The sequence below is a fragment of the Leuciscus leuciscus genome (genome assembly GCF_965113295.1).
Source record: "Leuciscus leuciscus genome assembly, chromosome: 21".
Taxonomy (NCBI): domain Eukaryota; kingdom Metazoa; phylum Chordata; class Actinopteri; order Cypriniformes; family Leuciscidae; genus Leuciscus; species Leuciscus leuciscus.
Genome location: NC_138745.1, coordinates 4670404 through 4698082, shown reverse-complemented (window position 1 = coordinate 4698082; position 27679 = coordinate 4670404). Strand labels below are relative to the sequence as shown.

Here is a 27679-nt window from a genome sequence, read left to right as displayed (position 1 = left end):
ACAATAAACCTTTAGTTGTAAAACACATTACGTTTGACTTAAATCTTCGAAACGGCCCATTAATAACTAATTCACTGCTTCACAATCTACACATTTACAAAAAGTTTTATTGACAGGTTATTTGACATTTAAATATTGTTTATATTCTTGGCATCAGTTTAGTCAGTCTTGAGAAAATGAACAACCAAGCTTGTGTCTAACGAAACATCAGCTTAAAAATACTGACATCAGGACAGTCGTATCAACGGCACATTCAAAGATCCTGCATCTAACATTCCTATAATATGGACACGACGTGACTGAAGAAATGATAGTAGCGCACGATGCGCTGTGGCGTGTGTGTGTGTGTGTGTGTGTGATTTACTCTTGCGTCCGCTGTTGAAGGTCCGGCTGGAAAGAGCATCACTGGGGTTCGTGTTCAAGCACTTCTCGGCTGCCGACAGTTTGTTCAGCCGTTGTTGTGGCCAGGGAGGACAACCTCATGCCACATCATAAAAAAGGGGATAAGGAAGTAAAATCAAAGGCTGTGAGCGGTGATCTGGGTCATCTGTTCATCTTCCTCCGGGGCTTCCTAACAAAAACCTGTGGATGAGGAAAGCAATATTAGATGCTGTTTGTCAGTAGCCGCTTTTCCACTGTCGGGCCAATAGCCTCGGACTTCAAGCACTGAGCCCAAAATCAAGTTGTGTTTCCACTGTCGGGCCAATAGCCTCGGACTTCAAGCACTGAGCCCAAAATCAAGTTGTGTTTCCACTGTTGGGCCAATAGAGAGCCTAAAGGGGGTCGCACACCGGACGCGCAGCTCAGCGCAGCGCAGCGCCGCGCCACGTCTTTTAAATTCGAACACATTATTCTCTATGAGAGTACACACACCGACAGCGCCTTTCGCCGTCTGTCCGCGGCGCCCAGCAACGGCTCAGGACCGTGTTCAAAATCCTGGCGCGCCACAGAGCGCCATTTACATAATTTTATATTAAATTTACATTTATGTGTCTCAAATCGTAGTTAATGTATATACGGACTTCACCCTGTGCTGCAATATACATTTAGTTTTATATTTATTTACAGAAATCAGAAAATTGCTGATGTTATCGGATTTTCAGGTGAGAGTTGTCCTAGACGTGACGTGGCGCTGAGCTGCGCGTCCGGTGTGCGGCCCCCTTAAGTCCCTCCCCTTCCGGTTGACCACCATGGGACCTTATTTCGGAAAAATATTGTATGGTAGTCAATGGCGAGAGACAACAAATATTTTGATCTCGTTTGAATTGTGCCCTAAATTACACATATGATGTTTGTCAATTTAAAAGATACATTTTAAAGCCAAGAAAGTCACAGTTTGATGTAAAACTGTTGAGGTGTAAGACTGTGAAAATACGTAATTACAAAGACCACAAATCCAAAAGGCGCACATGTGACGTCATACCTTTTCTCTCAATGAATGAAGCTCACTTTACTGAAGCTAACGTCTGTCATTTTTTCTATAGTCTTACGTTATAAGACATAAGACTTAAAGGACAATTCCGGTATTTAACACTTTGAGTCTATTTTGAAGTTTGTTTTGGATGAACAAGAGTGGTGGACAAAGAAATTTTTACAATGGTTCCTGTCTCGACTTTTTTACTATTTTAGATTTGCCCATGACCGCTTTAGAATGGGAGTCTATGGCCATGCACAAACATGCCCTTAAAACATCCCTTAACGTTCGTTTTCAAAACTGTGCAACTCACCGAGTGGTTAGTGGTGTTCGTTGATGTTCCAAAACAAGTAGCGTAGCGAAATACAGTTTCTGTCGTGTTTTATTTGGCATTTTGTAAAATCCCATTGATTTCCGTTGGAGGACTCATTGCTCGTTGATATTACTGCGCGACCGGAGACGGAAAGGGGGCTGTTTACATTTGGTTGTAGTCTTTTCGGTCTTTTCGCTCGGTTCTCTGTCTCTCAGAAGGCTAGCGTGAGCAGAGCAACGGAAGTTGCCGAAGAGCGGAAGTTTATACGCGGTTGTGAGGTATCTGAAAAAATAGTTCCACTGTAGAAAAATAAACGGATTGAAATCATACATTGCGCCGCTATATTTGTTTTTAATCATCAACGAACACCACTAACCACTCGATGAGTTGAACAGTTTTGAAAACGAACGTTAAGGGTTGTTTTAAGGGCATGTTTGTGCATGGCCATAGACTCCCATTCTAAAGCGGTCATGGGCAAATCTAAAATAGTCAAAAAGTCGAGACAGGAACCATTGTCAAAATGTCTTTGTCCACCACTCTTGTTCATCCAAAACAAACTTCAAAATAGACTCAAAGTGTTAAATACCGGAATTGTCCTTTAAGTTATAATGGTAACGTTACGCCGTCATGCCTGAGTGTTTGGTACCAGACTGCACACATACGTACATGGTGCGAGACGAGAGATGTAGTTCACTGAGCGATTTTCACATAAAACTAAATGTTACTCTTCTGTTTTATGACAAACTGCGACTTTCTTGACTTTCATAATTATCTTTTAAATTGACAAACATCATATGTGTAATTCAGGGCACAGTTCAGACGGAATAAAAAGATAAGTTGTCTCTCGCCATTGACTACCATATATATTTTTTCCGAAATAAGGTCCCATGAGCCGGAAGCGGAGGGGCGGGACTTAGGCTCTCTATAGCCTTGCAGCACTACCCCAAAACCTGCCCTAAACACGCCTCCATAGAACGACCTGTCACCAGCTGACTAAAACTAGCTAGATTGCAAAGTGAGCATGACCGAAGCCAGCGTTTGGTCTTTCCTTAAAGGGATTGTTCACCCAAAAATGAAGATTCTGTCAATAATTACTCTCCCTCATGTTGTTCCAAACCCTGTAAGACTTTCGTTCATCTTCAGAACACAAATTAAGATATTTCTGATGTAATCTGAGAGCTGTCTCACTCCTTCATAGGCTTCTATGTTATTGAAACTTGCCGGCCCAGAAAGTTAGTAAAGACATTGTTAAAATAGTCCAAGTGACTACAGTGGCTCAACCTTAAGTTAAGACGAGAATACTTTTTGTGTGGAAAACAAAACAAAAATAAAGACTTTACTCAGCTATTAATTTTCTTCTGAGTGAGTTCACGTAGTTTAACAGCGCAGCGCTTCTGGGTTGTACGTCAGAACGGAGGCTCACTATTGGCCGACGCTGGTCTTGTGTGTGATGCTGGCCAATAGTGAGCCTCCGTTCTGACGTACAACCCAGAAGCGCTGCGCTACATAAATGACCCAATTGAAATACACATTCATCTCTCCAGCGGTGAAATATCCCTTTCAAGGCTTTTAAATCCACACATTTTGAAAAATTGTTTAAAATCGTTTACACGTCACTTTAGAAAGAAAGAGTGAGCATTTCTATTAATTGTCCACGAAATGATGCGCTCTGAGGAGGTTTGAGCGATCTCTCCGGTCTCACTACTATACTGTTATCCTTTCAGCCGGAGAAACAGAGGAAGCTCATGAGAAGAAAACAGGAGTTATGATGAGTTATACGAGTTAACCGAAGCGCATGTGTTTTATGACATGTGTGGATGCATTAGTCCGGTATCTATTAACAAAGGCACAGGGAAGACACAGATAAATACACATTATTATCATGTATGATTTTTCTACGTTCTTCAAGCAGTCTCTGGTATTTATTTTCCATAAACATAATGTGTACGGTTAGCATAAGTAGCATTTAGCATCGTATATAAATATGTTTCTGCCTCATACGGTGATCAGAATCCCCATCGGATCGCAAGGAAGTTATTTCAAATGCTCGCTGGTGTCTGAAAGTGAGTTTTGAACTGAATTTTTTTTTAAATGTTAAAAATGTTAAAGGGGGGGGTGAAATGCTATTTCATGCATACTGAGTTTTTTACACTGTTAAAGAGTTGGATTCCCATGCACATGGACAAAGTTTCCAAAATTAAGTTGTACGTTTGATGGAGTATTTCTGTGCCAAAAATACTCCTTCCGGTTTGTCACAAGTTTCGGAAAGTTTTTTTCGAGTATGGGCCTGTGTGAGGTCAGATGGGGCGGAATTTCCTTATACGGGTCCTAAGGGCACTTCTCCTGGAAGGGCGCGCGCGCACCCGTAGACCAGAGCGAGAGAGCGAAAGCAGTACGCCCATCAAAGCGCTGTGCTCGGCTTTAGGGAAGTCATCAACGGAGTTGTGCAAGTGTTCTTGGTTGTTCCCTGCATTTCGACGATGATTGTTTTATAAACAAGGCCCAGTTCGACGCCGGATTTGCAGATCGTCTAATGCTTAAGGATGGAGCAGTCCCAACGATAAAGGTTCACGGTCGTGCGCTGGAACCGCAGGCGGTGAGTAAAACTGCTTCCAATGTCTGTGTGTTGTTAGCTATCGGCGCGTAAGCACAGCAAGTAAACAACATGATCACGTATAGTTAATGTATCTATGGAGGATGCAATGTATTGTGTGTGTGATTCGCGCTCGTGATTCTTTAGCTCCGCCCACACGGCACGCCTCCAGCCGCTCGGTTTTTCCGGAAAGACTCGGTACAGCCTATCTTTCTTTTATAAATATAATAAAACTAAAGACTTTTTGGAGATATGAAGGATGCAATACTACTCTATAGGTACTCAAGATTAACATGAGATTGACTGAAACTGAGTGTTTCACCCCCCCTTTAAAGTTAGCTGGTAAGATAATAACATGTGAAATGTTAGCAGTGATGTCGACCGTCTCCTGACTCAGGTAAACTGTTCGTAACCACTCCTCAAGCCCCAGTTGGCCCACTTTAAACCAAGGTATTCGGGCGGGTCTAAAATCCCTGGCCGTTGGCCCAGAGGAAGCCCCGAAAGTGACGGTGGAAACGCGACTAGCCCTGGCACGCACTAGCACACTCGCTTCGGCCCGACAGTGAGAACACGGCGTGTGAAACCTGCAGGGTTTGAATGTGCTCTGCCTCACCATTGCCCTCGAGCCGCCACAGCCTCGTTCCTCACCAGCCTCTTTCTGTCATCCAGACACACAGCGAGAGCTTTCAGCACTCTGGCACGGAACGGCAGGACCTAAACAGACAACAACACTATAAACGACAGTCAGATCTGTGACTTTAAAGTCAGCGTGATTTATTCTCGTTCTCATTGTGCATAAATCATCTGAGCATGTTATTCCGAAGAAGAAATTATTTACACATTGCAGCCATAACTTTTCTCAGGGCTACAACTTATTATCAGAAGTGCAATATAACAACATGTTGTTGTTTCTTCTTCAGGAGAAAAGCTTAATTGTTTGGGATCAGTCTGAGATTAAGACTTTTTATTCAACAAAGATTCGTTAAATTAATCGAAAGTGTCAGTAAAGGCATTTATATAATTTAATTAAAGATTTCCATTTCAAATAAATGCTGTGCTTTTGAACGTTCTATTCGTCAAAGAATCCTGAAAAAAAAAAAAAAAGAGATAACAAAAATATGAAGCAGCACAACCGTTTTCAACATAGATAATAATCAGAAATGTTTCTTAAGCAACAAATCAGCATATTTTATACTGTAACAATATTTCACAATATTACCGTTTTTACTGTATTTTGATCAAATTAATGTAGCCTTGATGAGCAGAAGATACTTACAAGTACAAAATCTTGCTGACCCCAAACATGAATGGTGTGTGTGTGTGTGTGTATATATGTATATGTGTGTCAACACACACACACACACACACACACACACACACATATATATATATATATATATATATACACATATATGTATGTATATGTATGTATATATATATATATATGTATATGTGTCAACACACACACATATATATATATATGTGTGTGTGTGTGTGTGTGTGTGTGGACACACATATACATATATATATATATATATATATATATATATATATATATGTGTGTATATATATATATATATATATATATATATATGTATATATGTATATGTATGTATATATATGTATATGTGTGTCAACACACACACACACACACACACACACGTATATATGTATATATATATATATATATACACACAATTTAATTTAATAATTTTTCAGCCCTTGAAATCACAACTTAAAAACAATTTGAGATCAAAATATAATACTTTTTTATGATTAATATATATTTTTAAATAAAGTCGAATAAAACGCTCAGCATCAATTAGCCCTAAAAACGTCTTCTCTTACCACATGTTCAGGCAGGCGAGAGAGAGCATGAACGCAGCGGATCGATGCAATTCTCACTTTCTGTCAGAGTGAAGATAAAGTCAAAATTAGGCAATCGCTGTCAACAGATCGACTAGAATCACATGCGACTGCTCAGAGCACTGGTCCACCATGTACCATGTGAGGGCTGGAGGTGAGGGCCAGCATGCGTGAGAACAGCGCCTCCAGCTGGTTCCTGAGGGCCTCCGGGGGCTCCAGCAGCACCGGCTGCATACAGGACAGGGTGGAGAACTGGACCTCTCGATCGGGACACGACAGCGCCTCCAGCAGGAGCGGCAGCAGCTGCAGAGAACAGCACAGGACACACTCGACACACTGCGTAACACTCCACACGTCTGAAAACACAGCGAACTCAACTCACTGCAGGAAGCTCTGACAGCTGCACTTCTCTGGGAAGGTTGTTGACGATGTGTGACAGGGCTTTCAAATAACAAGACTTCTTCTCTGTGGAGCAACAGAAATTATTTACACAACCGGTCAAGTTAAACGTAAAACCGCAATATTGTGAAATATTATTACAATTTAAAATTACTGTTTTCTTTTTGAATATATTTTGAAATGTAATTTATTCATGTGATGTAAAGCTGAATTTTCAGCATCATTACTCCAGTCTTCAGTGTCACATGATCCTTCAGAAATCATTCTAATATTATGATTTGATTATTTGTATTCAATTATTAATAATAGTTCTTATCTTATTCTTTGCAACACTGATAATAATCAGAAATGTTTCTTAAGCAGTGAATCAGCATATTCCAATGATTTCTGAAGGATCATGTGACACTGAAGACTGGAGTAATGATGCTGAAAATCCAGCTTTGATCACAGGAATAAATTAAACTTCAAAATATATTACAAATAGAAAACAGTTATTTTAGATTGCAATGATATTTCACAATATTACTGTTTTTTACTTCTTTTTTTTTATCAAATAATTGCAGCCTTGCTGAGCATCAGAAACTCTTTCAAAAACATGAGATGTTATAATGAAATGTTGAGTGGTAGCCTATTTGTAGATGCAAAGCAAGCAAAGTGATTCCGTCCTCTCGGTGGTTAAGACAGGAAGTGGTAATGGAGGTACCCTGCTCTGCTGAGTTGAAGCCTTCAACAAGTTTGCTTGAGTTTTCAGCAAAAAAGCGTTGTCTGTACATGATGCGTACGTCGGCGTGGCAGCTGCGATTGAGCACATCTGGAGAGTCGCTCATGAGGACGCAGAAGCCATCGGCCGCCTGAGATCCTAACTCCGGGTCACTCAACAGAGCAAAGAGCTGAAAGCAGAGGACAGAGGGAGACCACTCAAACACTGAGCCTCGGAAAATGACTGGGGTTAGAAAAAAACCCCTACCTTGTCAGTCAGGGCTGTTGATAGCGGATGGTACCGTAACAGGAGGGCTTTGGCCACCTATACAAAAGAAAAAGGTGGAAACTCAGTGCATCAAACATGATTTCACGTTTCTAACTTTAGTTAGTGTGTAATGTTGCTGTTTGAGCATAAACAACATCTGCAAAGTTACGACGCTCAAAGTTCGGAAATCGCTTTTTAGGGACTACAACTAACGGCTGGTATGGACTACAATGAGCTTCTTCACGGTTTAGTGACATCACATACCCTAAAATGTACATAAACCCCGCCCCCTGGAACGCGATTTATAGATTATCATGACAGAATATGCTAATCAATAACTAGATGATAGTTAACTCCACATCAGCTAATACATAAAGCTCTGTGCCGGGAGCAGCAGCTCATTTGCATTTAAAGGGACAGACACAAAAACTGCATGTTTTTGCTCAGCCTCAAAAAGTGACAATTTTAACATGCTATAAAAAAATATCTGTGGGGTATTTTGAGCTAAAACTTCACATACACACTCTGGGGACATCAGAGACTTATTACATCTTGTGAAAAGGGCATTATAGCCCTTTAAGCTTTTGTTTGATCTATATGTATGTGTGTTGATCAGCGTTTATGTGCATAAAATCCTGCATTTAATCTGTTCAAAACAGTGGAACAATGGAAGACAGACAGTACTCTCTTGATTTGGTCATTACCCAGAGCAGCAGTGTGAACGCTTGTGTTCGCTGGGAAGAGGAACCGTTCTCCAGCTCTACACTGATCCTCTTTAACACTCTCTCCAGCACTGCGTCAAGAGCTTCACCTGAACACACACACACACACAGCATACGAGAAATGCAGATCAGGTAAATCAACTCCAGAGCTCAAATAACCCACTCATTATTCCACTGACCTACATTGATAGAAAAGAGGCAGTGGTTCCCAAAGCTTTTGTAGAGATAAATATATTAAAGCACCCACCAACATAAAGACTCTCTCAGACATGACCTTGCATGCAAAATCCTGTAGGATTTATTTGAAACATTTTAATTAATACAGTGCAACAAACTCTCAACTTCAACAGGCTTTTCTTTGTTTTTGTGATGTGGAAGTGGCGTCTTAACTGGTCTAGCTTCATACCATCAGAAGCTAATATTTTGAGGCACGCAACACTGTGGTCTCTGTTCATTACCCACCATTGTACTGGTGAATCCGAGAGCGAGGCATGCCTTATATTTTCTTGTCTTTAGGCTGTCTATTCTTTTAATGCACTTTTAATATCAAGCAAGTTTAGCAACAGTGGATTGCATTTTACAACACTTACTTTTTCGACTAATTTTGATGTTTGGCTCAGGGAGGAACAAAAGTGCACCGATTTACCTCGATTATCTTTTTTTCAATCGTTAGAAGCCAAAATCGAAAATCAATTACGATTAATTACACAGCCCTAGGTCATGTAGCACAAAATTCAGTGCATGTGATATAGGAAGAAGACAAAACCATCGTACCTGCCGGCCTCTTGTTGACCAATCCAGCGAAGCATTTCGCTGCAAACGTGTAGGAGAACAGGTGTGAACACGTACAGATCAGATCTTCCAACTGGACCAGAAGCCTGTCAATCTCAGGGATATCCACCTGTTGTGGAATTGATGAAATGAAAATATTTTACAATAGCTACAACATCTGACATGAACAGCCCCATAATTAGTGTTTCTTACGCTCAAATTGCATTAAAAATATTTATTTTGGTTCAGCCAATGTACGAATGCACTCCAAAGTGCAAGTCTCAGTTTCCATGAGAACCGCAGCTTCCCAAACTTTTAATGAGAATCAATTATTCTGTGGTTTTGCATCTAAAATAAAGCTTTTTTGGATGTTTGAAAATTAAAGAGATAGTTTACCCAAACATGAAGATACGGTAACAGTTTAGTTTAGGGTCCAATTCTCACTATTAACTAGTTGCTTATTAGTATGCATAGGATATTGGCTGATTATTAGTACTTATAAAGCACATATTAATGACCATATTCTACATCCCTTAATCACCCAACTCCTAAACTTAACAAATACCTTACTAACTATTAATAAACAGTAATTAGAAGTTTATTGAGGCAAAAGTCGTAGTTAATAGTGAGAATTGGACCCTAAACTATAGTGTGATTTACTCATTTAGTCGCCCTCAAACTGGTCCAAACCTGTATGCATTTATTTCTTCTGTTGAATACAAAAGATGATATTTTAAAGAATATGGTTAAACAAACAACATTGATGGAAAAAATACTTCAATGGCCTCCATCAACTTTTTGGTAACAACATTCTTTAAAATATCTCCTTTTGTGTTCAGCAGAAGAAAGAAACTCATACAGGTTTGGAACAACTTTAGGGTGAGTAAATGATGACAGAATATACATTTTTGGGAGAACTATCCCTTTACGACAGCCAGAAATATTAGGATTACAATTTTACAGTTTGTATTTTTAAATAAAAATATAATAATAATTATTACTATTATTTATATTATTATTATAGTCATATTTAGAAACAACCATACATATAATTATTTTATTTTTAAACTGTAAAATAAAATTGTTCATTGTTATTATATTTTTTATTTTACAGTGAAATGTTACAATAAAAATATAAAATATAATGTAAATAACAATTACTATTATTATTGTTTTTTTATATCCTATTTTATTTTGTGTATGTATATAGACACATATATAAATAATAGTCATTGCTATACAATCATTAAAAAAAAAAAAGACCAAATTGTGCAGCCCTGCACAACTAATTAAGTTGCATTTTAAAAAGTAATTGTGATTTATTTATTTTTATCAGAAGAGAGAATAGTGCAGCCTGTAGAATAACGAGCTCTGTAGAAAACACTGTACTAAATGAATATTCTGATGAGAGTGAGATAAGAGTTTAACTTACGCTGCGTGGAAGAGAGCAAACACAGGCCATCAGCAGACACACCAACTGAGACGGCCCCCGAGACTCAGCCTGGCTCTGTGGGAGAAGCAGCACACACACAAACCAGAGAATCATCCACTGACACTTGCTGAATTGTGGGAGGACACTGAGTAGATACTGATGATCCGAGAGAGACATTAGACCACCATTCACAAATCTCCCAGAACAGAATCTCTTATTGAAGTCGAGCTCAGTTAATCTGGATTGGCAAATGTAAACCTGACTGTTGAGTGTGATTGATCTTGTCACACACCTGGAGCAACTGGATTTGGGAAGGGAAGGCATTCTCTGGCAGAAAGGACACATCTCCATCCAGGAACAGAGAAACAGCCTGGGCCGCCATGCGGGACGCTGATCTATAAGAAATCAAGAAGGCTTGTATTCAAAAATGTGTATATTTTTTCATTAGGTTAATCATAATGACTAATCTTTTTTAATCTATCTTCATTTTGATTAAAGGTGCAGTATGTCACTTTTTGACTGTACTAAAGCACAAAAATACCATAATATGTTTGCAGATATTTAGGAAACATTCTAAGTTTACATGTTTCTCCGAGAAACAATGCTAAACAATGTCCGTTTTTGTTTTGGTCTGCGCTTGAATGGACAAAACAAACAAAATTATGCCAAAATGCCCGTTTTGTCGAGTACCCTCGCAAGTACAGTCTTAAATGAGTTCAATTAAGTCTTAAATGTAGTAGAGTTGTGAGAAAATGGGATGTGTGTTAGATCCGCGTCATATGCCTCAGATCTTAAAGCTTAAAGCACTGTTTACAAGGTTACATGGGTCAAAAACAACGAAAACAATAACTTTTTGTGCATTTTGACAGGGCGAGTAAAAATCTGACTGGGCAAATAGACTATATTGAGGCCTGGTATATTGATGGGCAGGTAAATGTGACATTTATTATAATGGCTTTATGTGAAGATTATTTTAAGTTCACTTAATTCACAAGTTGTTTAAATGTGAAATTATTACAATATAAAAATACATTAAAAATGTTAAATGTTAGGTGCGATTGAATTACAGAAAAATGTGAGAGTAATTAGTAAAAATTTTGTAATCGACTGGCAGCACTAATTCAAATCAATCAATAACGTAATTGGTATCGACTCAAAAAGCTTGTAATCAGAATCAAAATGAATCTTGATTCTTGAAACTGTCAATACCCAGCCCTAATTTCCAGTATACATCTGAAAGTCACATCAGTCACATAATATAATATATGATTGTGTATAATTGTGGCTCACTCTGATTGTAACGCAGCACAGGCCGTACTGATGACCGGAACTAAAGCAGAAAGAACAGCTTCATCTGTGAGTGGACTACTGTGACCTGTTGAAACAAACCCACAGTTACATCTACAAATAGCACAAACACTAACACACACCAGAAAATCATGACAAACACACACCAGAAAATCATGACAAACACTGACCCGAGTCTCTACTCTGCAGCGCTGCCTGTAACGCCAGTCCTAAAAGTCGTGGAATGATGTTGCTATGAAAGAATCGTCCGATCTCCTCAGTGTCACGTGCGTGCGCTGCTATCCGCTGCAAACTGATGCATACAGCGCTCACTTCCTCCACGGAGAAACTGCAGCTCCCTGAAAGATGAACAACATGTCATCAGTATATTAGCTACTGTTTTTCACTGTAAAGCTGCTTTGAAACAATCTGTATTGCATAAAGTGCTATATAAACAAAGGACTTGACTTTGTATCAGAATCAAATAATCAATCCATAAAGTACAAGAAACTGTGAGATACTGCCAAATGTACTGACCAATCAGCAAACAGAACAGGAATAACCAGATTTATGATATTTATTACAGTGTTCCCCAGTAATCACCACTAAATCTGTTCCGCCAGATTAATAATGAACCGAAAATATTTGTATACGTATCATTATACCAGAAGATCTCTAACATTTTGTTTTGCACTGTTGCTTTAATAAAGTATCTGTTAATCGAACTAAGTGCGATATGGCTTAGTGCACTTAAATCACAAAATGCTGTGATATCATATTATTAATATATATGGTCCTATTTTAACGATCTAAGCATATGGTCTAAAGCGCACGGCGCAAGTTCTCTTAGGGCGTGTCCCAATCCACTTTTGCTAGTTTAACGACGGGAAAAATGGTCGGCGCTCCCGGCGCATGGTTTAAAAGGGTTGTCCCTATTCTCATAATGAGTAATGAGTGTGTTTGGGGATTTGCGTGCGTTAAACCAATCAGAGTCTCATCTCCCATTCCCTTTAAATGCCAGTTGCGCTCGTGCCATGGCAGATTCGCTATTTACATGACGGAATTTGATAGTGGAAAGGCCGAACGCATCTCCAGAGCGCAAACGGATCTGCTCGTGCGCGAGGTAAAAGTGTGCAAGCAGGACATCTACGGGACAAGCCGGATTCACCATATCTTTATGTACACAATAATAATTTTTACATTGTAATCCTTTTATTTTAAATATTTGGCATGTTTGTGTGCTGCTGTGTGTCCCTGTGTGTGCAATAAGCAGAGTGTACGCGCGTTGTGAACCCACCTATAGGTGCACATTACTAATGCGCTCTTTAAAGAACAAAAAAAATTGTGTGCCATTGACTTTAGACCAGGTTTCAGTTGATCAATGGCTCAGTCTATTTCTGTTGCCTCAAAATAGCAACACGCCAATGCGCCAGAACACACCTCGTTTTCAGACCAGCATGGGCGCACAAATGGGCGCAAATGCTTTTGCTATTTAAACAACGTGGCGCAGGATGTGAAAATGATAACTGCGTCAGGCTGAAACTAGCAAAAAACAAATGAGACAATTGTTACGCTTGGCGCTGCATTGTGCCGGGTGTAAGATAGGGCCCTATGTCTGACCATTCAGAGTGAAGCATATCACTGTGCTTACTTGCATGCGAGCAGTTCATGATTCAGGGTTTTTGGGAACGCAACGTGCTCCACTTTATTTTTACAGTTGCCAATCTTTAACATTTATCTTTAACGCCCCCCAGCGGCGAACCTTTGAACAAGTGTCTATATGGTTTTAACTTTCTGCCTGACCTCTGATCAGTTTTATACATTTGTAGACATTTTAATGAGACATTAGTATAATTAATATGAATAATAGAAGTTTTTAGTCTATTATTGGCCTGTTTAGCTGAGCGATCCATGGAACAAACAAAACAAGCGCTGAAAATTGATAAAATAACATTTTATACAGACACTTGATATTAAATCTTATTAGATGATTAGTTAATTACATTTGATCAATTTTACTTTCAATAAAACATTTGCAATGTGTTTGTAAAAGATGTTTTTATGCATGTTTGGCACATTTCCACTGTTCTGACCAGTAGGGTTCAGCAGCGTGTGGCGTTTCGAACGAATCATTTGTTTCTCCCATCACTATAAGCTAAACATTGTCATAATTCATAAAAAGTAGATCATAAGCAAATTTGATTGCGAACTATTCTGAAACCGCGAGCCCGTAGAAACGAGCGCTCAATTAAATCATAGCCTTTTTAACTTTAATAATAATTACATTAAGTCACATCCTATTTTTCTGTTCCCAAATTAAAGACCTCTTGAAATGATAATTAAGACTTTTCTTATACCATTTAAGATATTTAAGACTTTTGATGGTCTTAAATTTGATACAACTGATTTAAGGACCCGAGGGGACCCTGACAATTTTTCAAAAGTGATTATGAGAATGAATGTGTACCTGTGTGGGCTGAGGCCAGCACCTGTAGCAGGACGGGGGTGCTTTCCTGCACAACACTGAGCTGAGACGACACAGACGCTACCGCCGTCACACACCGCAGACGCACAGCTGCGTTACACTCTGTAGAGGAAAGTAGTCCCAGATCATCTGTTAAACTGCAATGTGTGTGTCTGTCTGTGTCTGTCTGTGTGTGTGTGTGTGTGTGTGTGTGTGTGTGTGTGTGTGTGTGTGTGTGTGTGTCTGTGTCTATGTGTGTGTGTGTCTGTGAGTGCCTTGTCTGTCTGTCTGTCTGTCTGTGTGTGTGTGTGTGTGTCTGTGAGTGTGCCTTGTCTGTGTGTGTGTGTGTGTGTGTGTGTGCACGCACTGGGTCTCACCTGATAGGATCTCTTCCTTGAGCCGAGGAATCATCCTGGAGATGAAGGCTTTGGGATGCAGATGAGCCAGAGAGCCTGAACACTCCACTACAGCCAAACTGAGAGACAGAAATGTCAGTGTGGGAAAAGCTCTCAAGGAATAATTCAGATAAAGATGTAAACACATTAAAGACACCCTTCCTCTCCTATGATCTCCCCGTGCGATAACTACCTCACTTGAGTATCTTCTTCCTCCAGAATGAGTCTGGTCAAATGATCAACAGCTTTCTCAACATCTGTCTGAGCCAACAAGCCTGTGAGGAGCAAAACAAGAGTGACGTAACACACACACCATGAGCATGTTATCCTTCGACCGCCCACATTTATTCAGTCTTCAGAAACTAATTAAATAAATAAACCTTGGTAACACTTTATTTTACAGTGTCCTTGTTCCATATGTTACATGTACTTACCATAACAGTAAATTATGCATAATCACATGCAACTAACCCTGAACCAAATCCTGATCCTACCCTAACCCTATAGTAAGTACATGCTGTTAATATTACTCAGTGCTTAAATATATAATTACACTGTAACAATGACACCTTAAAATAAAGTGTAACCTAAACCTTATACATACAAGTTAATTTTATATTCATGAAATACATATTAAATACAATGAATATAAAATGTTTACAAAGGCTGCCAATTTACCAATTTGATAAAAATACATTATTGTGAAATATTACAATTTAAAAGATTTAAAAAGAAAATAATTTTCAATTGTAATATTGTTAAAATGTAATTTATTCCTGAATTTTCAGCATCATTACTCCAGTCTTCAGTGTCACATGATCCTTCAGAAACTATTCTAATATGTTGCATTGCTGCTCAAAAAAAGATGTTTAATTATTATGCTAAAAAAAAACAGTTGAACTGCTTCATATTTTAATGGAAACCATGATTTTTTCTTTTACAGGATTCTTTGATGAATATAAAGTTCAAAGGAACAGTATTTATAAATCGTTATAACATTATAAATGTCTTTGCTGTCACTTTAGATCAATTCAATGCATCCTTGCTGAATTAAAGTAGTAATGTCTTTCAGAAATGCAGTGTGTCGACTCACAGGGCTGCTGTCCCAGTGCAGTAAGCACACGTGTGGCTGTCACCTGTAGACCAGCACTAGACTCCGCCAGTGCAGAAAACACCACGCTACACAAAGACTGCTGAAACGCAACCAATACACTCTCCACTGCGTACATGCAGGAGACAGAGAGAGAAATGCATCAACACTGAATATTAAACAAACATTTAAAGGTCCCATATTTTGATGTCCTTAAGAATATATATTTGCGGTCTAAGTACCAAAAACCATCTCAATATATTTTTACAGCTCCTTTCTCAGGAACTCTGCCAAGAACAGGTCGATTTTGGCCTGTCTACTTAATATTCATGAGCCTCTCTTCTGATTGGCCTGTTGTTTTCTGAGTGACCCACGATTGGTGGTGGTGGAGACTGAAGGCAGTGACTGAGTAGTTCTGACATTACATTTATACGGAAGTAACAACGGCTCGTGAAAAGGCACAGCTACTTTATGCAGGCTGTGTGCATTTGTCTGTGGATCGACTGTTTTGAAACTTATATGGTAGTTACATATCCCCTAGATCTCTGTTATCATGAAAAAAGCCAGGAAATTTCAGTTTTGACAATATGGGACCTTTAAAACATGTTATAGACTCTTTCCACCAAGCATGCACATAAACAAAGTTGTAAAAAGTCTCAGTATGCATGAGATCTAACGGTATGGGTCACTATAAGTGTGGAGGTGAATGTGTTGAGCATGTTATCTGGTCACATACCTCCATCTGCAGGCCGGCTGAGCGGGGAGGGCTGAACGAAACCCTGCAGAACCTCCAGCAGGGTGCGCCGCTGAGCACACTGTAGAAAGATACACTCAAATGAATTATGCATTACAGCACAGAGTCAATTCAGCATTTCTGAATACATATGCAGCAGGACTTAAAGCACATGTTGAGAAAAAAGCCATGTGCGGAGACTATTGCTTCAAGAGACTACCTGTGTCCTGTTATTATACTGCTCCAGGAGGGCCGGGATGACGGCAGCCGACACTATCAGACTCGCTCTGTATGAGGCTCCGGCGGCGGCCTGCAGGAGTTTGGTACTGGGCCACACCAGCTTTAGGTCTGGTTCGCAGAGATGGTGCTGACAGTCTGAGAGGACAAGACACACACAAAGTGAGATGATAGAACAAGCCTGGGCGGCACTGATACGCATATCGAGATGATAGTTATGAGTCTGATCAGTCTTCTTTGTCTGGATAGTTAAGATGACCTATTATGCTTTTTTACATCTGTCTTTAGTATGTAATGTTGGTGTTTGAGTAAAGTGCAAGGCCTCCCAAAGAGAATTATTCTCTATATGAGTGTCAGTGTTTCTGAACTCCCTGAAACTTGTAGTCTTTAGTTTTCTTCCGGGAACGAACACGTCACAACATTCCTCATTTAAATAATTCATACGCAGAATAAAGGGGCGGGGCCTGGTTGAGTTAGTAGTGTGTTAAACTGGCGGTTATGGTAAGGGGAGGGACATTTCCAAACACGCTCGAAGTGTTTGACCAATCACAACACACTGATCCAGCTGACCAATCAGAGCACAGTGTGCTTTTCAGAAGGAGGGGCTTCATAGAGACAGGAACTAAACAGAGCGTTACTGACAGACTGGGAAGAGAGGAGCTGCAACAATGGAGAATATGAGGAAAATAATGTGTTTTTTGAACACAAGCATGAAAACTTATTCTAGTAGAGCTTAAAAAACTAAATCAAGACTTTGTAAAAGGGCATAATATGACATCTTTAACTTTTTAGCCAGGAATAATCATGCAAAGATGTGCTCACTCATAATTTTGCATGATCAGCTATTTTTACTCTTTATGTATCATTCTTGCATTAAACCAACACACTACTAAGAGAACATCCAGATAGGGCTGGATGATTAATCGAAAAGTAATCGAAACCGAAATTCAGAGCCTGTAACCGACGTAATTTTACCAAGTCGGTTATTTCGGTTTTTTAATCCTATTAATATTTCCGCCTACTGTGTGTGTACTTTCCCCTTAAAACATATTACCGCGTGTGTAGTCACTTGACTCCGCCCCGTCCCTGAACGCGCGTCTATTTCGCTTCAAACGCTCGCTTACGCGCGTCCTATTCGCTTTGGACGCGCGAATGGATTCAAAATGTTTAAGCGTAGAACTAGACGCGATAGACGCGAATTTGACGCTCTATTCGCGTTTGCTGTGAACGCAGCATAATGAACAGGCTGCGATGTCAAGATTGCAATGCTGGAATGTGTGTGTCAGAGAGAGAGAGAGGCACGGGCGCGATCGAACAGTGGAAACATAAAAACATCATTCGTCATTATAACATCAACGTCAATTTGTTCATACAGGACATCATTAAAACTGCAAAGTGTTCAGCCTACTTATATTTGTGTAAAACATTGTGCTTTTGTCAAACTGTAAACTCTTGTCAAACTGTAACCTACAACTGTCACCCAACCAAAATCACACACACACACACAGTGTACATTTTTTTTAAATCAAATTATCAAAAAGCAAAAATGATCTCATCTTTTGGACATTCATCATATTGCATTGGTTTTCATGTCTTGTCCTAAAACAGAGCACTAATCTTTTTATTTTTAAGTTACACATTCTACATTGATTAAAAAATAAAATCAAATGTTTTTAATGGTAGTATTATTTTATACAGAAATAAATTATTTATAATTCAGATGAGAAGTTAAAGTTAATTAAAATTTTAAGGAAACAAATATATTGATCTGAAATATAGCAAATTAATTTTAAATTCATTCAGGTTACCAAACATATCTCAAGGCCTTTTGAATAAAGGGTGGCAGTCTTTCATTATCAACTGTTGTTGTGGATATACTGGAGAAGTATTTGTTCTCCATTTGAGTGAGATGGTTTTATGTGGCTAATTGAGGAAAGTGCTTCCATATATTTTATTATTAGTAGTATTAGTTCAAGAATAAAATAAAGATATCGGATTGATATCGGTATCGGCAAATAGCCAAAGCTGCGGCATCGGTATCGTATCGGAAGTGAAAAAGTGGTATCGGGACATCCCTAACTCTTTCATTAGAAAAAATAACCGTGAACGTATTTACAGTATAAGCCTTGCCAGTGACATAGGATTTTTTTTTTTAAATAATCGTTCAATAATCGTAATCGAGGTAACTTGTTTGATTAATTGCGATTATGATTTTAGCCAAAATCGCCCAGCCCTACATCCAGACTTGTGTGAATCCACCATTTGCAGATACCTTTGAGGACGAGGTTTAGAAACACCTGCAGGGAATCCTCCGAGTCTGAACTGAGCACAGAACGGGACAGACTGGACGTCAGCGCAGCGAGAGCCGACAGACCGGCTGATTCCACCCTCTCACTGGCCGTCTGGAACACCTGCACACAGGACATAAACTCAAACGTCACATATACTACACAGCTAAGATATCAAACGGTTTATGCCACGGACACCCAGATATAATGACCCCCTCCCTGAAATGAAAAAGACAGCAATATGCTTTTGTGTATAAAGACCCAATTATCCTGTGAAACTATTTATTTTCATCTGGAATACATAAAAAAATGTATTCAATATTATCTGGGAAATACCATCTATCAAGTTATTATTCACTATTACTGAAGGAAATACTAATAACATCAAATTCTATTTTTATTTATTTATTTGTTTGTTTATTTATTTAACAGGGACAATGCAGTCAAACATAGTTACAATACAAATCCTGCAACTGATGCGCAGCATATAGAGTTTATAGCTAATGATTATTTTCAACTCCTAATTACTTAATTCATATATTAAGTCATATTTAACTAATTTATTATTATTATATTTATTTATAATTTTTTTACATCCACAAAACCCTAGTTTAAAAAAAACCCTGTGAAATACAGTGTCCCTAAGTGCTTGTATCCACGATTTGATTGAAGTGGAACAAAGAAATAAATAATAGTATGTACATGTAACAGCTATTTTTAGCTACAGCAAGATAGAGAAACTCTTTAATGTATTGTATTGAAAGTAATAACTCACTTCTTAAGTGGAAGCACATTTTTTTAATTACTCGCAGTATTCGGTACTTGCACATTCAAGTTTTTCAAGCAATAAATCCATGTGATTTTTTTCCTGTTTATCAAGCATATCACAGATCATATTCGATCTGTACCACATGGGAGGAGAAGAAAAAAAAAAGAAAAAAAAATCGGAATTGGGTCCCTTGAACCATGTAATGTAAATGCGGCCTTTGTCATGACTTTTCAGGAAGCTTCGGCATTACACAAGTAATTTGAAGCTTCAAATCTTGGCATAAAGTGGTGGGAAATGTGTTAAACTAATATGAGAAAAGCACCTGTGAGTTCCTGCACCCATTGTTTTATGCCGTTCTCTCTTACCTCTCTCCGTATCGAGCTCCAAAGGCCCGGGAGGAATTCTGCCAGCTCTTTATGGCTGTATGTCAGACCACAGGCGGCCTAAAACAGAAGAATAGTGTACAGTTTATTTATAGCACAGTAAACTAAGACATATTTTCTAGGTAACACTTTATTTCGATTGTCCACTTTAGACATTCTACTGACTATAAGTAACTTTGCAAGTACAAGTGTCAACTTATTCTACAAGCCCTACTCATAACTTAATCTACTAATACTCCAATGACAGGTAGTAGAATGTCTAATTTGGACTATCAAAATAAAGTGTAACCGTTTTTTAATTGTTTTCAGAAGATATTTTCAGCCAGAGCAACAAGTAAAGCATTGTGCTAACATGCCAAAGTCATGGGTTCGATTCCCAGGCAATGCATGAACTGATTAAATGTGTAGCTTAAAAACAATGCAAGTTGCTTTGGATAAAAGCATCTGTCAAATGCATAAATGTAAATGAAAGCTATATAACAGTGGTTCTCAAATGGTGGGTCACATTTCCGGCTCTGTCATCAGGGAAAAAAATAATGCTAAATGCAAATAATAAAACAACATATAATCATGCATAATGCTGTATTAGATTCAGATTGCTTATCTAAATAATAAAAGAGAATCTGAAAGTTAGTCAAACTAGGCAGACATGTCCTCTTTCTTGAAAATTATAATATAAAATTCTATTATTTTGTACAATAAGCAGATTGTACTGTGTTGGGTCATGATGACCAATGTAAAATCTCAATCCGGAAGCAGAATCAACAGTGAAGAATTATAATCCAGTGAGTGCAGAGTCTGTACCAGTGTCTGCAGGGAGTCCACTTTGGCACTCTGAACATCTGAGTCCAGCTTCTCAATGATCAATGGTAACAGAAACTGTCAAGGAAAGGATACAAAACACAATAAACACACACGCACGCACACACACACACACACACACACACAAGTTCCATTCATTGAACTATTTGCATAATTTCCAGTCAATTGATACACACAACCATTGAGTATAATGCTAAACAAAGGCTTATTGAGTTTAGGTCCTACCTCAGCAAACCGAGACGTCCCAGTAAGAACATTTCGTAGAGAAAGAATTAGATCATCCTGTGTGATCCCATGAGGATCATTGGGTGGCTGAGAACAGACAGAGGAACAGTAATAGAAATTCAGTTTGACAAGTCTTAAAGAGTTTGTGCAATTGATAGTATGTACTACAACTGCATGGTTAATAGTTAAAAGGGATGCTTCACCGATTAGCATTAAGCTTTGTATCAGTAGAAACCCGGTAGTATTTTGGAATGACCGTGCTTCCCTCCCTCATGTCCCCCTGAGACCAGAGATTTCTGTATTGTGTGTCTGGAAAAAATCCTCTGATGACGCAAAAATCATCATTTAGCTCATCAGAGGCTCTTGTGTCCAGAGGCGAGAGACTACAGCCAATAGGAGGAGCTCGTTACGCATGTCTTCAACTCGCCCATAGGGGGATCTCACGATAAAATACCGTCTTTTCAGTTTCCAGTCGACTAGTAGCCTAGCTGTATCATTTCTCCCGATACTGCCCTCTGTAACCGGTAGGCGTGGCTTGGGCGTGTCCTCGTAGGGAGGCGAAGCAAGTGCATTCTGGGAGTTGTTGTCTTTCATCCCCATGAGCCAAAAATACATTTTCCGGCTTTCTCAGTCTAGAAGGCACCAACTTCTACAATAATTTCACATTTCTACTACATAAATGACCCAATTTAAATACACATTCATCATTCCAGCGGGTGAAATATCCCTTTAATAGATCGTGATCTCGATTCAAACACCCACGTGATCTAATTCCTAAATGACAGCGATTTGACTATATGAGTATTAAACCTTTGACAAGTAGCCTATGATCACAGCGAACATTCAGATCTGCGTTGGCGCTGAGCCAGAGAGAACAGGTGTTATGTATAGGTATGAAACAGCTTCAAAAAACAGTCTTTTCAACCACACAGTATCATCATTTCAGATTATTAGTTACAAAAATTCAGTTTTTCAGTTTTTTAAGTTAATGAAATTATAACGAGGAAACATGTTAGATAGAAGTACTTACAGGGCTAAAGTCTATGGGAAAATAACAGGACGTCACTTCAAAGAGTTCCTCTACAAATTTACCTGAAAAAAAATTTTTGAAAAAAAAGTGAGTAATCAAATAAATATCAGAAATGTATTTAAATATTTTAAATACTTCATTAGATTATACTAATATTTTACTATACATTAATTGCCTGTAATTCCATTCTGCACTAACCGAGATCGTATCCCCTGTGAATGATGTTCCTGGCCACCTGGAACGCCAGCAGGAGGTTACGAGGATCTCGCTCTCCATCCACTGACTGCACAAATCCAAATGTAAAGTCTGCACCCAAACCTTTGAGCTCTGTGGAACAAGAGATATCTGAGCACTGTACACTGGTGCTGTTCCAGCTCTTATAAATACAGACAACGCACAGGCGTTAATATAAAGGGTGAGAAAGACACCGTACCCTCCTCTCTGGACTCCATTAGGCTGATGAGGATGTTGTAAACACATGATCGCTCCGCCAGCATCAAGGACTGTAGGAACAAGTTAGAAAACCAAACCATGGTTTGTCGCTTTGTCTTTAAAAAAGGATTTCTGTCTAGAGACTTAAGAGCAATAAGGATGTCAATCAGCATTGATGCACTGAACATGTCAATGATTGAAATATGCCAATGACGTAAAATTACATATCATTTAACTGAACAGGTAATACAATTTAAAGAATGACAATCAGTTATTGTTTTGTTTACCATTGAATCCAAGAACATATTAATTTAAAACTTTAATAGTCTCTTTTGCTCATCAAGGCTGCATTTATTTGATTAAAAAATACAGTAAAAACTGTAAAATATTATTACAACTTAAACTTAAATTGTAATATATTTTAAATATAATTTATCCCTGTGATCAAAGCTGAATTTTCAGCATCATTACTCCAGTCTTCAGTGTCACATGATCCTTCAGAAATCATTCTAATATGATGATTTGCTGCTCAAGAAACATTTATGATTATAATCAATGTTGAAAACAGTTGCTGCTTCATATTTTTGTGGAAACTGATAATTTTTCTTACAGGATTGTTTGATGAAGAATAGTTCAAAAGAACAAATAGAATCTTTTGTGACATTATAAATGTTTTTACTAGCACTTTTGATCAATTGAATGCATCCTTGCTGAATAAAAGTATTAATAAAAATGTTTTTACTGATCCCAGTATTTTGAGCAATAGTGTAAATACATAATTTTTGTGGCAGGATGAGTGAAAATCTGAACTACTAGCTGACTAGGCCAACTCCATGCACGTATTTACTGTTGAGTCGTGACAACTTCTGAGTGAAATGTATTCATTCATACTAAAATATTCACCTGAACATGAACATCCTGAAAGATGGATCTCAAAATGGACACAGCTGAACCAGGAGGCAGAACTGAGCATTTCGTCTGAAAGGAACCAAAAATTAGACATATTACGGTGACCATGACTGATACGCCACGTTTCCATTACCCTTTAAATTGCGCAAACTGAAAATACGGCCAATGGAAACACGTCAATTTCGCAAAAACTCCCATTTATCGCAAAAAAAGTTTTTACACTCGCATGCAATGGTAACAGCTTTCACGCATTTACAGGTCACCTGACGTATGTTTGGACAGAATACGAGACAGAGTTCTTTAATCAATTCATAAAAGACAAAAGAATTACAGGAATACTGGATTCTAAACCTCAAAGAAATGCCACAATCAAGACCTCGAAGCAGATCTGAGGGAGAAACACCCAGAAACTCCTCATATGTGCCGTTCTCAAGTATAAGGGGCGTTCCTTACCATTAATGCTTGGATAACACACATACGTCTCCTTTGATTAATAATAATAATAATAATAACGGCCAGCTTCAGACTCATTGCGAGAGGAAAAAAAATATGCTTTAGTCGCATAACATCGGTTAATGGAAACGCCGTCATTTCGCAATAATTTTTTGTCGAAATTTAGAAAAAATTTAAATAATAATATTGCAAATCTGTAATGGAAACACGCCTAGTAACAGATCATTAATAACATGTTCATTTGATTGCAAAAGAACTCCGACTTACCAAAGCCTTGAGACCCTGAAGAACATGCGGAGTGATCACATAGTGATCCTTCAGTCTGTTTTCATAGAAAGCTATGAGGACCTCCACTGCAAACAAAACATGTGTGTGAGATGCGTCACGGTCAAAGGTCATTTAGACCACCATGAACAACCCTCTCAACGGACACACTGAAGCTCGAGTCGCCAGTGGCTAGTTCATTTTTTATTTTACTCACCAGACTTTTTACAATGCAAGAACAAAGCAATTGAAAAAAATCTACATATAATATAATATAATATACATACAATATAAATTTAAAACACTATTAAAGTCAAGTAAACAGTCTGTAATAAAATAAGAACAAATAGTGAACTACAAGCAATAGCAGAAATAAACAACAGAACAAAGATGCAAATTAAATAAACAGTGCTTTTCATATTTTTTCAGGTAGATTAGGTGCAGAAATTAAATAAAGGAATTAAATGTAAAATAATAAATTAAATATAGATATATCATTATTAAAGTTACAAAGTTAGAGCATTGAGTGATTTTTGCAGCAAGTCTGTTGTTTGATTAAAATAAAAGTTTGTGTTTACATAATATATGTGTGTGCAGTGCACTGTGTATAATTATTTTGTATGTATAAATATACACACATGGATGTATACATTTAAGACATATTTGCATGTATACTGTACATATATTTGAGTATATATAATTTATATTATATTGAAATATCAATATTTTATATAGAAATAACAATTTTTTCTTAAATATATACATGCATGTATGTGTATACATACAAAATAATTATACACAGTGCACACACACATATTATGTAAACACAAACTTTTATTTTGGATGCGATTAATCACGATTAATCGTAGCTACATATGCGAGTGATTTACTCACATTGTAGAGGGTTGATGATAGATTATCAATGCAGCGCTGGCTAAATTAATTAAAAGAAAAACTATTGAAAAGGACATAAAACTCTCACCCTCCCTCTCAGATAGGCAGCTGTAGCATTCCTGCAGGACTTGAGACAGGAGCTGAACTCCTCTGCCACGAGTATGAGGCTGAGAGCTGGTCAGACTCAACCTGCATGGAGGATGCGAAATTAATAAGGTGCACAATGGATTTCCAGCTGTCACAATCACCACTGCTGTCTAAAATCTACAGATAAAATATCAGGCATACATGCAACCCTTAAATCAGATTCAGCACTAATATTAAGTTTGAATACTAGAGAAAGGCAGGAGGAGGGTGACACCACAAACTCAGTTCTCTAAACGTATAAAGTTTACTTTACCCCAATGCTTCAACCAGCTGGAGAATTGTGAACTGTCCAGTCTTGACACCTTAAAAGAGACATGAACTCATGTTTAACCCTGACATATGAAACAACAAGGTTTTATTGAATCCGTAAACACATTTTTTCAAAAATAAGTTTTATATCGTATTTGATAGATCAGGATTTTATGGCTTATATAGTGAGAATATGCAGGGGAAAAACAGCTCAGTTTTATTCACAGGTCCAAACTGAGCAAAATTATGCAATTTGATGCAGATGCTGATATATATGGTCAAAAAGTAAGATGAAATGCTGATAGCTTGTAATTTAAATCTATGAGATCTTTATAACACAATACTTGCATAAAATGCATAAAAAATATTACTCTCTCTCTCTATATATATATATATTTAAAAACTTAGTTTTATGATCAAAGCACTGTAGTTTTAAAACATATAATGCAATGCAATACAAAGATGATTGAGATGAACAAATAAATGTTTCTCAATCAGCATATTTGATATTTTCATGATTTCTCTTAAAATGATGTATGGATATAATCAAATAAACACTTTAGTCCAGTAAGTGTTCATCTTGAAATATTACTAACAATATCAAAGTTATTCTTATGTTTACGTTATAAAAACCAGTAACACTATTTTAGTGTCCTTGTTACATATACTTACCATAGTAATAACAGTAAATTATGCATAATTACGTGCAACTAACCCTAACCCTGTAGTAAGTAACGTTACATGTTGTTAATTAATATTACTCAGTAGTCAGTAACGTTACTTAAATATATTACCCTGTAATAAAGACACCTTAAAATAAAGTGTAATCTGAAAATCATTAAAGATTTCCACAGCAAAAGGACACAAGCTGAAGGTAGACGTTTTTACTGTTATTCTAAAAGGCCTTTTACTTGCTAAAAAGTATAAACTGTCAATAAGATGACATAAGGCATGCACGTTTTTGATCATATTGATAATTTAGAAGCCTTACAATTTCACGTATCAGATATGAAAGTGTAGGCTTTAGAGTTAATGAACATAAATACAGTGAAGTAACACAGGGTCCACTGTCAGGTTCACACAGAGGGGCTCCGCTAGCAGACTAGCAAGGCAAGCATACAAGCCCTGAATAAAGAGAAACAACGCCATGGCAACTCCTGGTTTTGGGGTATTATCAAGCAAAAACACTGTGGAAATCTAACAAAGGTCTGATCTGTGTGTTCAGCCGCTGTCAGCAGCCACAGTGCGTGTGTGTGATACAGGATGTGGCGGTTAGCTCACGGCATTCATACACACACACGCGGCGTTCGCGTACAGCTTTAATTAAGGGTCAGCGCTTAAAGTGGCAAGAAACAGCAAACACGAGAGATGCCAATGAATGAACTACCTGAAGCGGTTTCTGTAGCCTTGCTATCAACCTGTCCAGACACGAATTCTTCCACTAAACCCAGGAGCAAACTGTTATCCGCGGCCATCCTGAAGACAAGAGCAGCCAGCAGCTTCAAACTCAGTCTTCCGCGCATGCGCACAACCGCTGCAACCACCGCGAAATCTCATTTTTTTTTAAGATCAGTTATTGAAAGGTAATATATATGAGGGTTATTCTGGACTTTTTGAATGTCAAATTTTGCCAAAAAAAAATTTACAAATAAAGATGAAAATTTTTCCCCGGAAAAAAAGGTTTTGAAAATAAGGTCAAATAACGTATTATTTTTATATATAAAAAAAAAAATCTGCACTAAAATCTGTCATGTTTGTTTTAAAGTCAATCCAAAATGAGAGAGAAAAAGACAATTATAAAGAAAAATAAATGTTGAATATTCTGTCTTTGCTATAAAAGAAGATTAGCAGTGTTTAGTATCTGATTAATTGGAAACATTTTCTTATATCACGAGAATACTGTAGGCTACTCTGAAACACAGATGTGAGACTTTTGTAAAGTGCAGTCAGAGCTTTCCTAAAGTGGTGGAGATGCCAAACTCTAGGTTTGTTTGGTATCATTCGGATCTATCTTTAAACATCGATACTTTCTTAAACTAATATTGTATGTATGGATCTCAAATAAAATATCCTTCTTGTTTTGGGAATACATATATTTGTGTTATTTCGTTAAGCAAAAAAAAAGTTTCGT

At 37.9% G+C, this 27679-nt stretch overlaps 1 protein-coding gene across 1 annotated transcript; it reads right to left on the bottom strand.

The window, feature by feature from the left end:
• Positions 1 to 89: 89 nt before the first annotated feature.
• mms19 (MMS19 homolog, cytosolic iron-sulfur assembly component) lies at positions 90 to 27062 on the bottom strand. Its single transcript, XM_082152092.1, has 31 exons — positions 26936 to 27062; positions 25553 to 25601; positions 25241 to 25341; positions 24262 to 24347; positions 23536 to 23610; positions 22634 to 22703; positions 22399 to 22527; positions 22201 to 22262; positions 21171 to 21257; positions 20928 to 21002; positions 20106 to 20183; positions 18956 to 19094; positions 16667 to 16821; positions 16450 to 16528; positions 15717 to 15842; positions 14817 to 14898; positions 14606 to 14703; positions 14232 to 14351; positions 11956 to 12123; positions 11768 to 11852; positions 10770 to 10872; positions 10478 to 10552; positions 9049 to 9175; positions 8257 to 8363; positions 7553 to 7609; positions 7289 to 7475; positions 6569 to 6651; positions 6325 to 6489; positions 6169 to 6228; positions 4934 to 5034; positions 90 to 582 (listed from the first exon to the last, which is right to left on the bottom strand). Exons 1-31 carry the CDS (start codon positions 27021 to 27023, stop codon positions 552 to 554), a joined length of 3048 nt encoding a protein of 1015 aa, XP_082008218.1. The 5' UTR covers positions 27024 to 27062; the 3' UTR covers positions 90 to 551.
• Between the last annotated feature and the right edge of the window lie 617 nt (positions 27063 to 27679).

What these genes read in the sequence shown, in the direction of transcription:
- mms19 (XM_082152092.1), bottom strand. Translation starts at nt 27,023, where the DNA reads ATGGCCGCGGATAACAGTTTGCTCCTGGGTTTAGTGGAAGAATTCGTG. An exon ending in AGTATAATAACAGGACACAG is followed by an intron (nt 16,529 to 16,666) that starts GTAGTCTCTTGA and finishes ATCTTTCTACAG; the next exon opens with TGTGCTCAGCGGCGCACCCT. An exon ending in CAACAGCCCTGACTGACAAG is followed by an intron (nt 7,476 to 7,552) that starts GTAGGGGTTTTT and finishes CTCTGCTTTCAG; the next exon opens with CTCTTTGCTCTGTTGAGTGA.